The 13,918-nt window shown below is 43.5% G+C and overlaps 1 protein-coding gene across 3 annotated transcripts; it reads right to left on the minus strand.

Annotated features, from left to right (window-relative positions):
* Positions 1 to 277: 277 nt before the first annotated feature.
* On the minus strand, positions 278 to 11,877 carry Pdzd9 (PDZ domain containing 9). 3 transcript variants are annotated; one of them, XM_028764245.1, is made up of 4 exons: positions 11,847 to 11,877; positions 10,028 to 10,207; positions 4,440 to 4,629; positions 278 to 656 (listed from the first exon to the last, which is right to left on the minus strand). In XM_028764245.1, the coding sequence occupies exons 1-4, from the start codon at positions 11,875 to 11,877 to the stop codon at positions 278 to 280; spliced, it is 780 nt and encodes a 259-aa protein (XP_028620078.1). The 3 variants fall into 3 exon arrangements, with proteins under 3 accessions (XP_028620078.1, XP_028620080.1, XP_028620079.1); XM_028764247.1 differs by lacking the exon at positions 11,847 to 11,877 and adding an exon at position 7,807 and having other exon boundaries at positions 4,440 to 4,491; positions 10,028 to 10,099; XM_028764246.1 differs by lacking the exon at positions 10,028 to 10,207.
* Between the last annotated feature and the right edge of the window lie 2,041 nt (positions 11,878 to 13,918).

A 13,918-nucleotide genomic window follows, 5' to 3' on the forward strand; every position in this document is an offset into this window, starting at 1 on the left:
ACCCATTCTGATGATTGGACAGGTTCCTCTAGTGACATTGTAAAAGCTGAGTGAATGATGATGAGACTCTGAGAACAGGTCTGCAGAGCCTGTTAGACCACAGGGAAATCCTGAGCTGGTAATAGAAGAAGGCTTTTCTGTAGTCATAGGAAAGCTGATAAGTCATGTAGGAAATCTACAAATCAACACCATGGTAAGGCATAAAAATTGGATGTTTAAAAATAAAAAGTTATGTGGCCACAAATTTGCAAACCAATACCTAACCAAACTTTGATACCTATTTACCTTTGCCCTCCTCAACCTGTGCATAATCCTCCAGCCAAAAGGCATCTGAGATGGAGGAAGCAGCTGTGGAGGAGGAGGAGGAGACGGTTTTGTCTTGCTCTGTCATTGCCCAGTATGGAGAAGGGGCCCTCAGTTCTTTGTTGTCATCCTTATGAATTACTACATCACAGTTAGCATCTTTGCCAACACTAATAGTATGGTCCTTCTTTTTATACCCATGCCATTCTGTGGAGATTGATATCGGTGTCCTTACAGGGTGATTCCAGACTGATCGAGGATACCTGTAATACTTCAGTCTTTTATCTAAAACTGCATCTTCATGGTCATCGCTTACAAAAGACTCTTTTGCCTGTTCTGTTTTCTTTGGTGTGCTGAAATGAAGAGTGAATACAATATATTCTTACTGTCTTAACAGTTAGAGTTCCCTAGCAGAATATCTAATAAACTATTTGTCTCATAAATTAAAAAAAAATTAAAATATTTAGAGCTGGAAACATGGCCCATTATCAGGCAACTCACAACTGCCTATAACTCTAGTTCCAGAGGACCTTACACCCTCTTCTGGCCTCTGTGGATACTATACTCAACTTGCATGCACACTCATATAATTAAAACCATTGTTTTCCTTTTTTAAACCTAAAAGTACAAATTGCTTTCATTACTTTCTGCATCATTGAAGTGTTAATGAAATGGATTCTTGATGTTTGAATACTTTATGTGTATGAGTGTTTTACCTGCATGTATATGTTTGCTACGTGTATGCTGGTACCCAAGGATGTCAAATGAGGTTGTCAAATCTGCTGGAACTGGACTTATAGTCAGTTCTCAAACATTTAAAGTCCCCTAATACATTTTATAACTTCTTTGACTCACAAATTACAGACATACAAATATACACATACTTAAATGAAATCAGGTTAGTACTTTCTGGTTCACTGAAGAGGCTGCCCACCCCACCCTATTCCCCACATGCATACACACACAACACACAGACCCATGCCCTCCCCACTGTGCTTTAGAGCACACCTATCCCAACCCCTGGTTTCAAACACTCATATCTGCCTACCTCTTCCTCCCAGGCACTGGGAAGTTTCTCTTTTTAGAAGTAGCATTTGAGCTGGAAAGATGTTTGTTAAAGGCTCACATTTTAAAGTGCCTTTTAATTTTTTCTCAACCATAAATATAAATCCTGCCTTAAACTATTTGGCATTACTTTTATATATTTATATTATACTATACTGTACTGTACTGTATCTGAAGGGGCAGCTGCTTTCCTACTCAAGCCTGTGCCATCACCACATGGGGACAGTTCCATCTCATTTTTCAAGAGAAATAAAGATAATGATTCTTTCTATGAAATATTTGCAGATTTGGCAACTAATTCAAATACTTTCATTTAAAAAAAAAAAGTGAGGGGATAGAGAGATGGCTCAGCAGTTAAGAGCACTAACTGCTCTTCCAGAGGTCCTGAGTTCGTAGCAACTACACGATGGCTTACAACCATCAGATTCCCTTTTCTGGTGTGCATGAAAACAGAGCACTCAAGTACATAAAATATATGATAGTCACATCAATGATTTAATTAAAATTAGAATCATGGAGAGACAGTGCTATGAACACATCTGACAGGTGGTCTGGCTGTACTAACACTCCCTGTAGGAAGGCCTCTAAGAGAGTTTCCACTGAACCTTGGGGTAGAAATGAACAACAATGTAACCATGGTGTAGACAGAAGAGAGGGTGTGAAAAGTTGAAAGCCCAGACAAGTAGAGGGATGGAGACAACTGAGAATGGTATGGGTCCAGGCTACAGAAGAGCATTAAAGAGAGTTTAAGGACTTTGGTGTTTATCCTAAGAACACACATTCTTCAAGTTCTTAACCTGGAATAGAATATGCTGTGCTCATATTTACATTGTAAAAAGGTTATCCCGTGTAAAGAGGGAGCAGGAGTCAAGGACAGGAGTGGGGTGCTCAGGTGGTGGCTTTGGGACAACGGTAGGGAGAAAGTAGGTACTGTGATGAGATGCCAAGAAGTTATTGAGGGACTCTCAGAAGGGACAGAAGAATCAAGCCTAAAACTTTGGCTTCTTAACTAGGCAGAATATTCCAGTAGAATACCAGTAGTCTTGTGATTTGGGTGTGAATTGTAACCCTAAGAGCCTTGGGCTGAGCACTTGGTTCCAACTGCTGGTGGTATTTGGGGAGTTGGGAACTTTAGGGAATAGAGCCTAACTGTAGAGATAAGTCACTGGGGAAACGTTCTCTGAGATACGCTGTCCCTCACCCTTTCCCCTGTGCCACCGTGAAATTAAGACGTTCTTCAGCCAAACATTTCTCACCATTATGTTCTGCCAAAGCATATGGGACCAAGTGGCCATTGACAAACCCTCTGAAGCCATGGGCCAAAGTAAATTCTTCAGCTGCTTAGGTATTTTGGTCAAATAAATAGGGGAAAAAATAATACAACTGGCTTTTCGTTTTAAGGATAAATTTGAGGAGGTTGCCATACATTTAAGTGGAGATATTTTGCAAGTGCTTAGTGTATGGAGAGTAACAGAAGCCCCAGCTATGAAAACAACCTAAGAAACTGAGGAGCACCAAAGAGGAACTCAAGTTGGTTAAATCACCAAGAGGAAGAACCCAAAGGTAAAAGGAAAATCAGCAGAGTGGTCTCGAAACTGGGGAAGATATGTCAAGGGCAGGAATAAAGGGATTGGTAGTTGTAAAGAGTCTAATGCTGTTTAAAAGGTAAGCAAGACACCAAGGCAGTGGTGAGACACAGCTTTAGTCCCAGCACTCAGGAGGCAGAGGCAGGGGATCTCTGAAACCAAGGTCAGCCCGGTCTACAGGGCAAGTTCCAAGACAGACAGCACTACACAGAAAAACCAATAAAAGAAAAACGTTATCAATAGATAGATAGATAGATAGATAGATAGATAGATAGATATGCATGCTTGCTCACACACACACATGGCAAGCAAAATAAAAACTCCATTGGAATTACAGTACGAAGGTGGCAGGTGGTCTGGGAAGAGACAAAAAGCAATGCCTGTATTGGAGTGCCTGGGATGTGTCTCCTGAGGAGATGAAGAGCTCTGACAGCTTGCTCATCCAATGAGGGCAGAGAGAATTAGTGTTCACTAAGAAGGCAGAGGCTTACAAAGGGCATTGTGCTGCTTGAGTTTCATCAACTTGATACAAACTTAGGCATATCTGGAAAGAGGGAATCGTAGTAGAGAAAATATCTCCATGGCATTGGTCCATAGGCATATCTGCAATAGTGCCTTAATGAACATGGGCCCGGCCCAATATGGGTGGGTGCCACCCCTGGGTAAGTGGTTCTAGACAGTCTGTGAAAGCCAGTAAGCAGCATTCCTCCACATTCTCCAGTTCCTGCCCAGACTTTATTTGAATGACGGACTACAAGCAAAATAAACCCTTTCCTCTACAGATTTCTTTTGGTCATGGTGTTTTATCACAGTAATAGGATTCCTAACTAGACAGTCATAAATGTTATTCAGAACAATCCAGAAAGTTAATGCAAAAGAGAGAAGAGGAAGTAGGATTCTCAACACTGTGTGCATGCCCCTGTGGTGGTCAGCTTGACACTAGGTATCTTCCTCTGTCATGCTCCATCTTTCTGAGAAAGGGTCTCACTGAACCTGCAGCTCACTCACCAGTTGGACTAGACTGGCTGGCTGACTACCAGGCTTTGGGGGTCCTCCTGTCTGCCCTGCTGACCCTGGAGTTAGACTTATTCTACCACACTAGGCTTTTACATGGGTGCCCGGAATACAAATGCAAATCGCCATGCTTTCACAGCAAGCACTTTGCCGATGAAGCCAAGTCCCCAGCCCCATCTTAGCCTATGTTTTAGGGCTGGACAGACTGGCACAGTGCAGATAGACTTGGGGACAGAGCACCCATTAATGACTGCTGATTCATTTTCTAACCCAAGTTGCTTTTATAACACTTCCTCATATGATGTCCTGCAGAATGTCCTTTGTAGAAGAATGTTGTTCACTAAGCCCTGGCAGTGTCACCAAACCCTCCTCCCAAAGCTGTTACCATTTGATGATTCTCACGTTAAATCAGAACATTGTACCCCTTACAGGCCTGGGTTTCATAACATTGTCCTAAAGTAAACTACTTACTGTGGGATTGGAAATTTGGTCTCAGGGATTAAATCATATACATCTTGCCATTCTTGGGGTATTTCAATAAAGCCTCGGTAAACCTTGATTTGTAGTACTGTTCCTATGGTAATATTTTGCAAAAGCTTTAAAAATTCACGAAGGGTATATCCTAACACATCGGCATGTCCAACACTAATCAGAATATCACCTGTAAAAGAAAAACAGATAAAATAACGGCTTGAAAAGAAATATACTGATCAGGAACTTTACTGTAATATTTTAAGGGTTCATATGTTGGTTTATCATGACCAAAGTGAACACTCTCTTCTGGCATGAGTGTTCTTAGTGTGATAAAGATGCTTAAGTAAGTTTCTAGATAGCTGTCTAATAGTATTTGGAGAACATTCCAAAGTTCTTAGCTTAACAGAGGCTAAACTCCAAACCATTTAGATTTAGGATTCTAAGCATAGAGAAATAAGCCACTTTCCATCCTGCCTGCATGGGATTACCAGGCCCTCCTAACACAGCAAACAGGCTAAATTAGGCACAAAGGCTTCTGTTTACATTTTCTACCCCTTCCTAAATTAAATTGAGTAAATAGCTGTATGACACATTAACTGGTTTGTATTAATTATGTTCATGATATGTATGTGCAGAACATGTGTTGATTCCAAGGAACCTAAGCTTGTGCCACTCTTGCCTCCACCTCCTCAGCTTATCCCACTAGAATTGGTCCAAAACACTGAGAACAGTACCACAGGCGGCATGGGGAATCATGACTGTCAACCAAAGAACTTCTGGGTAACCAGCAGGTGGAAAGAGATCTGTATCTCAACAACAAAATACCAGGTCCAAAAAATGAAAGCTAGGAGGATCAGTTATTCACTTGTATGGATTTAACCACCCCACTTCCCACTCCCACCAGCCACCATGAAGACCTGTAAACTGGACCTGGTCACCAGACATTCCTGCCTGGGTCACTAAACCTTCTGTGGGATGACAGGAGTGTCCAGATCTCTGTACCCTTTGATCTTTCCCCATTTTCCAAGCCTGGTTCTCCAGATTTTCTGGCAATTTGGTCAGACATTGCCCTAAATTATGTGCCTTAAAAATGGTTTCCTGATAGTCGTATTTCAAATAATCTAAAAAAAAATGGTTTCCCGTTGCTTATAATAAGGAGTAATATGGAGCATGAGTATTAATATTCAGCAGAGCCTGTAAGGAGGAATACAGAAGATTTGCTCTTAAAAGATAGATTCACTCTGAAGAAATTTTTAGTTTTCAGTACTTCTCAGTGGAGAGCACATGAAGTCTTGAGAGTATTATTGGCGTGGGCAAGGCCATGTCAAGGACCCCAACACCCATGGAAGTGGCAAAGCCTTCCCCAGATGAAGTTGAGAAGCATGCCACGAATGGAGGTGTTGACCAGTGTGCAAAAACTAGCAACTGGAGCTTCCTCCTCTTGGATAACTGCAACCTGGCACTGCTCATTTACATAGACTTCCTACTGAGACTAGCTAAGTCCTCCTCCTCATCTTCTTCCCTCTCTTCCTCCTCCTCCTCCTCCTCCTCCTCCTCCTCCTCCTCCTCCTCCTCATGCCCAACATAGGCAGAACCCTTCATCAAAGTGAGTAGAGCCACCCAATCTCAGCTTCTCTGTGTCTGTGGTTCCCTCAGCACCTGTAGTATCTTCATTCCTGTATTGCTCCATCTGTTCGGTGTGTGTGAAGCTAGGAGCCCCCAATAACCTACATTCCAAGACACTGAAACCCAAGCTTAGCGAGAAGGGTCAGGAGACTGATGATGCTTTCCAGCATCCTAATCAGGAATTACACTGATCCTGAGGGAGTGTCCAAGCATTGCCAGCGTCACATTTCTCTAGTCCCAGATCCTATCAGAAACAAAACTTATCACTGTTCTAGAAAATCTGAGGGATCCTCCTGCATTGGTTTTGAGAAGTAGATGAGAATAAAACCAGCCACATACTGAGATGGGCACAGTCGTGCATCCTTGTAAGACCAGTATTCTGAAGGCTGAGGCAGGAAGATGGAAAGTTCAAGGCCAGCCTGAGCTACGTGGTGAGACTGTCTCAAAAAGCAAGCAAGACAAAAACAAAAGCATGTCCTAAAGCCGACTTCAGACTTCAGCAAGGCTTCTCTCAGAGCTACCTACCTTCAGGCTGCACAGTATGAAACAGCTGCTCTTCCTGCTGAGGTTAATTACAGTAAGGAAGTAACCTCTTAGGATGAGCACATGTGTCTGATGTTTAAAGGGATGTTTATAGCTAAAACCTGTGGCTTGGTGTTCCTACTGCTTAATTATGTTGTAAGAGGATGACTTTTAATAGGAGGACAGAAAGTAAACAGCTGAATTCCCTGACTACTCTGGCTTTAAACCAAATGTGTCAGGGTATGAATGTGGTTGCTCTGTCAGGAGACAGATACCAACTTAATACGATGAGCACCAACTTCATCATGAATTCTTTCTACTTTAATAGACTGTAGGAATGACATTGGATAGGCCTGTTTAGATTGCCTGTATTTAAATTAACTGCGCTAGCCGGGCAGTGGTGGTGCACGCCTTTAATTCCAGCCCTTGGGAGGCAGAGACAGGCAGATTACTGAGTTCGAGGCCAGCCTGGTCTACAGAGTGAGTTCCAGGACAGCCAGAACTACACAGAGAAACCCTGTCTCGAAAAACCAATAAATAAATAAATAAATAAATAAATAAATAAATAAATAAACAAACTCCGCAGCAACCACACCACTACTGAAAGATGGGTCTTCTTTTTCTCTGTTCCAACTAGCATGTAAATTATACACATTTCGTGTGGTTACAATCACGGGGTTTTTTTGGGGGGGGGGGAGTTGGGGTTTTGTTTTTTTGTTTGCTTGCTTGTTTGCTTGCTTGCTTGCTTGCTTGCTTGTTTTTTGGCTCTCCACTGTTAACAACCATAGGACCTACACATGGAGAGGAAGTAAAAAATGTAGACTGAGTAAATGAATCCATGAGCCTGGGTATGGCTAACTGAATGAAGGAAGCCAGTACATGGCTAATGTCCACTGTCAAAGCCATGATAATATGTTAAAGCTGTAGTAAGAGCTTAAAGCTTTGTGTCTCAAACAGTCACAGAAAACCAGCATCAAATTAGCAAATCAAGATAAAGCACCAAAGACAAAGAACTTTAGAGCATGTGGGTGAGAAATAACCGGGAGGCAGGTGTCAAAGACAGCAAATCTCATGATCGACGTCAAAAATAGTGGAAAAGCAGACTTTGAAACCTAGGCACTGAGTGGGAACTGATGGTCAGGAAAAAAGTTGGTACCCAAACATCTGCATTGAAATCTCACTGCTTTCCAGGAGAGCCAGCGCTACACAGAGAGACCCTTTGAAATCAAAAATCTTTTTTAAGAATTTAGAAAACTCATACCTACTCATTAGGCCATTGGTAACATGGTATGAGGTTCATAAGAAGTCATGGGTTCAAATGTAACCTTTGACCTCAATCTTTATACTTGGGTTTGCTCCCCCATATACATACATACGTACATACATACATACATACATACATACATACATACATACATACACACATTATATATATGCTTGTATACATATATAATTATATATATAATGTTTGGTTTGTATTTGGAGTTTTTTTCAGGCAGGGACTCATGAAGCCCAGGATGCCCTTGAACGCCTCCTGATCCATCTGCATTCACCTGCCAAACGCTGGGGTGACAGGCATGGAGTCCCTAATTAGTTGTACAGTCCACCGATTATCTCACTTCTTGAAGTACCCAAACTCTACTATCTACATTCCAGGAATACTGCAGACCTTTTAAATAATAGGAGTGCAAATGCTTTGTACAACAGCTGAGACAGACACACTCATTCACTGATCATTCCTTAAGTGTGGACACAATAAATGGGTCAGCATTGTGGGTAAGTCACAGTGGATTAAAAATTGAACTTAAGGCTGAAGAGATGGCTCAGTGGTTATGAACAACTGCTGCTTTTCCAGAGGACCTGAGTGTGTTTCTAGCATCCATGTCAGACAGCTCACAACTACCTGTAACTCCAGCTCCAAGGGACCTGAGCCCCGAGCCCCACTGCACAGAATCACATACACACATTGACCATAAAAATAATTGTTAAAGTTGAACTCTAGATTGCTGCTGACCTCAGAGAGCCCACTAGTTGTAGCCTCGTCATGAGATTCTGTGCCACATTAGTGTATCAGTAATACAATATTTATATGCTGATTTGGATAAGCATTATGTCCCCTAGGCTCAGTTATTTAAACAACTTGTTTCCCAGTTGTTTGGAGCCTTGTTGGAGGAATTATGCCACTCGGGTGGACTTTGAGAGTTCATAGACCCACACCACCTCCAGTTTTCCTCTGCTTTCTGCATGTGGTCTCCTGCTCCAGTCACTTGCCACCTGGGTCCCCTGACGTTAGAGACTCTCCCTCTAGAACCATGTTTCTTCCATACACATATTGTTCAAAGACAGCTAAAGCTGAGGAAATGCTCAGTGGGCTGAACAAGCACGAGGGCCAGAGTTCAAGTACCCAGTAACCATGCCCATGCTTGGTGCATGTGATGGCACACTGACTAGTGAAATTAGCGCAACTACAGACTCCAGGCTCAAATGAGAGACTCTGCCTCGATATATATGATAAACGAAGATCCCCAGCATCAGTCTGTGCCCTCTATATACCACTCACACATATACATGCAGAAAAAATGATTTTAAAAGACAACTAGCTATAGAGAAGCCATAAGATGAGAACTATTGGCATGTTTCTAGAGTTCTTGTCTTCAAAGCTCTTCACAACATTTTACCAAATCCTAACAACCTAGAACGAAGATGAGGTTCTCCCAATCTAGATATGAGGTCCCTGAGGCTTGAAATACTGATTTTGACAAGGTGATAAGGTGACAACAGATCTTAGACCTGGTTTCAGAACAAGTAGCCTGAAGTGGTTTTCCCTCTCATGACTTCATTCCACTGCACATGCCCGACTTGTAGGCACAGCACCAGGGCCCAAGGCCAACACTGAGAAAACATGCCTCCCATTGGATAGAAAACACATTCCCCCAGACACCTAAGAAGTGAAATGATTCTGATGAGCTCCTTAGGCTTGGAGTCAGAGCGGGGAGGGGTTACATTCCAGTTCCCGGGCCAGCTCCTACATGTCTGCATACTTCCATAGTGGTTCAGTGCAGAATGTGCCCCAGGGATGATGAGAGAGTGCAATGAGATCATGTGTCTCCAAAGGCTAGCTATGATTAGCACCTCCCTGGAAAGAAGAAATCTTCACGCACAGTCTAGAGCTCTGAGGTGACTCTGGGTCTGGGTCTGTATCCCACTCACTGGGTGAACATGGACCTGACAAGGAAGACTCTACCACTAAGTCCCAGTCTCCTTGCCTGCAAAAGGAGGACACTAAGAACATGTCCTACTGAGAGTGTCATTAAGAACTAATAGTGTGTAAGTAACTGGAGTATCTGAGTGGGCCATGGGAAAATTTCAGATGGTATCATGTGGTCATGCTGACTCCGAAGGCAGGTGGGAAGGAGGCACGTGGAAACCACAGTCACCTGGCTGGAGTATTCCATCACTGGCTGCGGCCCCTTTATTGATGAGGTGGCTAATCTGGAGGTACGGCCCATTCTGGATGATGACCAGGCCCAATCCCAGGCTGCCCACAGTGAGTTTGGTCTGAATCACTTTGTTCCAGCTGCTTACAGACGCCTTGGCCTTGGAGTTGTATCCTTTGTCTAAGAGAACAAAGGGAACTTGTTTCAGTGACTTATCAAGACAACAGCATGGCAGTGGTGGTTTGGAGTTATGAAACTAGACCTCAGGGGCCCTTACACAGTCATCCTGTTCTTCAGTTTCCCCTTTGGGAAAATGAGTGTTGAAAAGTATGTGGAAATTAAACAGGACAGGTAAATGGCTATTGTACAGTCCTAGCACATCATGGGTGTTTACTATCGGTTACTATCATCCATTCACTTGGCAAGTGTTTATTGATGCAAGCAGTGTGCTCTGGCCCTGGATTAACTCTGGTGACCCAGATGAACTTATTGCCCTTGTGGATCTCATAGAGGATGCAGCTGTCAGTCAGTTATATAAACACGAATTGGATGAAATAGGAAGAAAAGGCCAGAGGGCTCTGAAGTTAGACAACAAGGACTTACGTTTCACATAGGGATAGGAACTAGCTTTCCCTGAAGGAGTAAATATGAATCAGAGAGAAAGTACTAACTAGCTGGATAGCAGGGTAGGAACAGAATCAAGGGTCTAAGACAGGAAAAAAACAGCCTTCGTGGGGATGCCAGGAACAGCACTGGCAGGTGGTGGGAGGCACACTGCCTGGCAAATGGGCTGCTATCCAGGCCTACCTTAAGGAAATCTTGGAAGTAATCTAAGCTGGACATAATCAGGCTGTCGTGGTTTTGAATAAAATCACCATGCTGGCTGCAGTGTGGAGCCCAGCATGGAGAGAAGAAATAAGAGGCAGACTGCGGTCACTCAAGTATGTCACAGCCTGGCAGTAGAAATGGGCAATGGTAGAGCCGCACAGCATCTGGGAGGAAAGACACCATTCTGTCCCACACACAACTCCTTTTGCAAGGGCTAGTGATGCTGAAATTCACCAGGCCTCAGCCAAGTCTGTGTGGCTGTGGTGTTTCCAGGATCACTGCTAAGATGGGCTTCCCTAGCTTCCCATGCCCAGCCGTGGGGTCTCAAGAGGCTCATGGCTGTTCTCAAAGCAAATGTCCTTGTTGGATAACTCCAACAACTTCAGTTGGAGAACTGAAGCTTCCAAGTTAAATGCACTTACAGAGTAATCTTGTTTCAAAAAATAATAATAATAACAATGGGGTGGCTGAGATGGCTCAACTGGTAAAGGCACTTGCAGCCAAGCCTGACAGCCTGACTTCAGTCTCCAGGACTCACACGGTAGAGAGAGAGGACTGACTCCCACAAGCTCTCTCCGAACCCCATACACACACTAAATGTAATTTTAAAAGTTTAAAGAGAGCAGAGTAAAAGAAATAACTGAAAAATCAATACACAGAGTTCCATGTTTAGCCACTGACCATGGAAAAAGCAAAATTCTAGAAAACAATAAAAGTACAAGAAATGGGGGTGGACAAAGGGCAGCTGCAGGGCAATTTAGGGGAAGTGAACATGTTCTCTTGTTTGATCGTGGTAATGGTTAAGAGTGTAATATATTTGTGGAAACTCATAGAGCTGTCCACTAAAAAAGAATATCGCACTGCATGCAAGTTACATCTCCAACAAACAGTGGTGAGAGACTCCCATGTGTGACTGCCCGTTTTACAGGAAAGGCAAATCTAGGAAGGCTTGGAACCCAAAGCATCACCCTTGTCCTTTTTCCCCGTTTACCATTTTTACTTTTGAGGGAGCCCTCCTCCATTGCTCAGAGAAGGGCTCTCTTGATCCTCCCAAAGCCTAGGTTGGAATCTGTCCCAACTTCCAACAGTTTGGAATCCTCGAGGCACCAGATGAGGATCACAGGCCACGGGGAAACCTGGACCCGTCCATCTCTCTTAATGGACGCCAGGGGGCGCTATAAGGCTGCGTCCCAGATTTTGGGCAGCCAGGTAGTTGCCACAAGGCTTCAGTAGACCCTGGAAAACGTGGCACGAGTGAAAACGACTCCAATGTAGAGTATGAAAATTATATGAAAAAAAAGTTTATCTGCAGGAATGAGCAGAGTGCCTGCTTCCCATAAGTGAGCGACAACATTGCTGGGAGACCACAGAAGATCCCAGGATCCTCTGGACGGTAGTGTTCAAATATTGTTACATCAACAGCTCTAGCTGCCTTGCCTTTACTCATGTGTGTTTTATATGAGAAAGGGCCAAGAATGGCCTGAAAACAGTGAGTCACTATTAGAGACAGAATATTGCTTCCTTCGATTTCCCAAAATAATTCCTCCTCCCCCACAATTCACTCATTCAACAAAATCCACTGGAAGCCACTGTGTGGCTTGTGAGGCAGCTGCGGACAGGGGAGTAGATGAGACGGACACGAACTTTACTCTCTTGGAAATTGAATTTCCTTTTTGTTTTCTCCCCCGCTGCCCCCAAGATAGGATTTCTCTGTGTAATCTGGCTGTTTTGGAACTCACTCTGTAAACCAGGCTGGCCTCTACTGCCTCTGCCTCCCAAGTGCTGGGGTTAAAGGCACAAGACACCACTGCCTGGCTAGAACTTTGCTTTCTTTCCTTCCCTCCCTCCTCCTCCTCTGCCTCTTCCTCTTCTTCCTCCTCCTCCTGCTCCTCCTCCTCTTCCTCCTTCTTTGGGACATATTTGGTTTTGGTTTTTTGTTTTGTTTTTGTTTTCATTTTGTTTTTTAATGTAGCACTGGCTTTCCTGGAACTCAAACTCATAGAGATCCACCTGCCTCTGTCTCTAAAGTGCTGGATTAAAGGCATGTGCCAGCATTGCCCAGCTTGGACTTGTATTTTTAACATAGATGAAGGAGAGAATTTTAGGAAACTACAAATTATGGAAAATAAATTTTAGAAGATAAAATAATACAATGAAGTGGATCGCCACTGTGATGGGGAAGAAAATGAACCACCTTGCAGGGCATTCAGTCCTTTAACAAATAGTTACTAAACACCTATTGGAAGTCAGGCACTGTGCCAAGACTTTTAGGGTGAGCCTGGGTAGGTCTCAGCTTAGTCTTCTGTTACTCTAGCTCTGCCCAAACAATAAACCAGGACAGACTTTGATTGGCTAGGTCCCTTCCTGCAGGGTTTTGTGCAAAGGGACCCTCCTGCTTCATTTTGTCTGATAGACCACATTTTCCCTCTTCCAGTCTGGCTGGAATCCATTCAGGAGCCAAGTACACTTTGTCCTTTACCTCCATCTTCCTGCCAGGAAAGAGAGACTAGAAAATATGGGGATAACTCTCATCTGTGATCTTTCCTTCTTAACTGGAAAAACGCTTTAGAGTGGATACTAGGGTCATACTGACTAGGAGAAATATGTGTTACAAATTCAAGAACACTGTGCTTTCCTGACTTCCTTTCAGAGCTAAATAACCTTCTCCACCATCTCCTGCTGCTGCCTGAGGGCCTTTGCTCAGGATCCCATGTCCCTTGGGCAGCTAGTGGCCAGTGCAGGGTTATCACAGAGCTCCCACCAAGCCTAGCTGTGGCCCTGACTATATGGCTACCCTACAGTCTGATTTCTCTGCCCAGTCTTGTTTCTTTTCTATCTTCACCCAGAGATATGGGGACCAAAAGCATTCTCTAATAATTCCTTGCATCTCAACCTCTTTCCTAAAGAACCCAACCCACAACATCAAGTGCTAGAGATAACCTGAAGTATAGATGCTAAGAAAGAATTCAGGATCTGGACTACCCAGTGGAATGATGACCAATCCTTAGGAGAGCATAGGCAGTCTCTGGCATGGGAAAACTCTAAAATCCAAAACATTTCTTT

Source organism: Grammomys surdaster, unplaced genomic scaffold, assembly GCF_004785775.1.
Source record: "Grammomys surdaster isolate TR1022 unplaced genomic scaffold, NIH_TR_1.0 142, whole genome shotgun sequence".
Classification (NCBI taxonomy): domain Eukaryota; kingdom Metazoa; phylum Chordata; class Mammalia; order Rodentia; family Muridae; genus Grammomys; species Grammomys surdaster.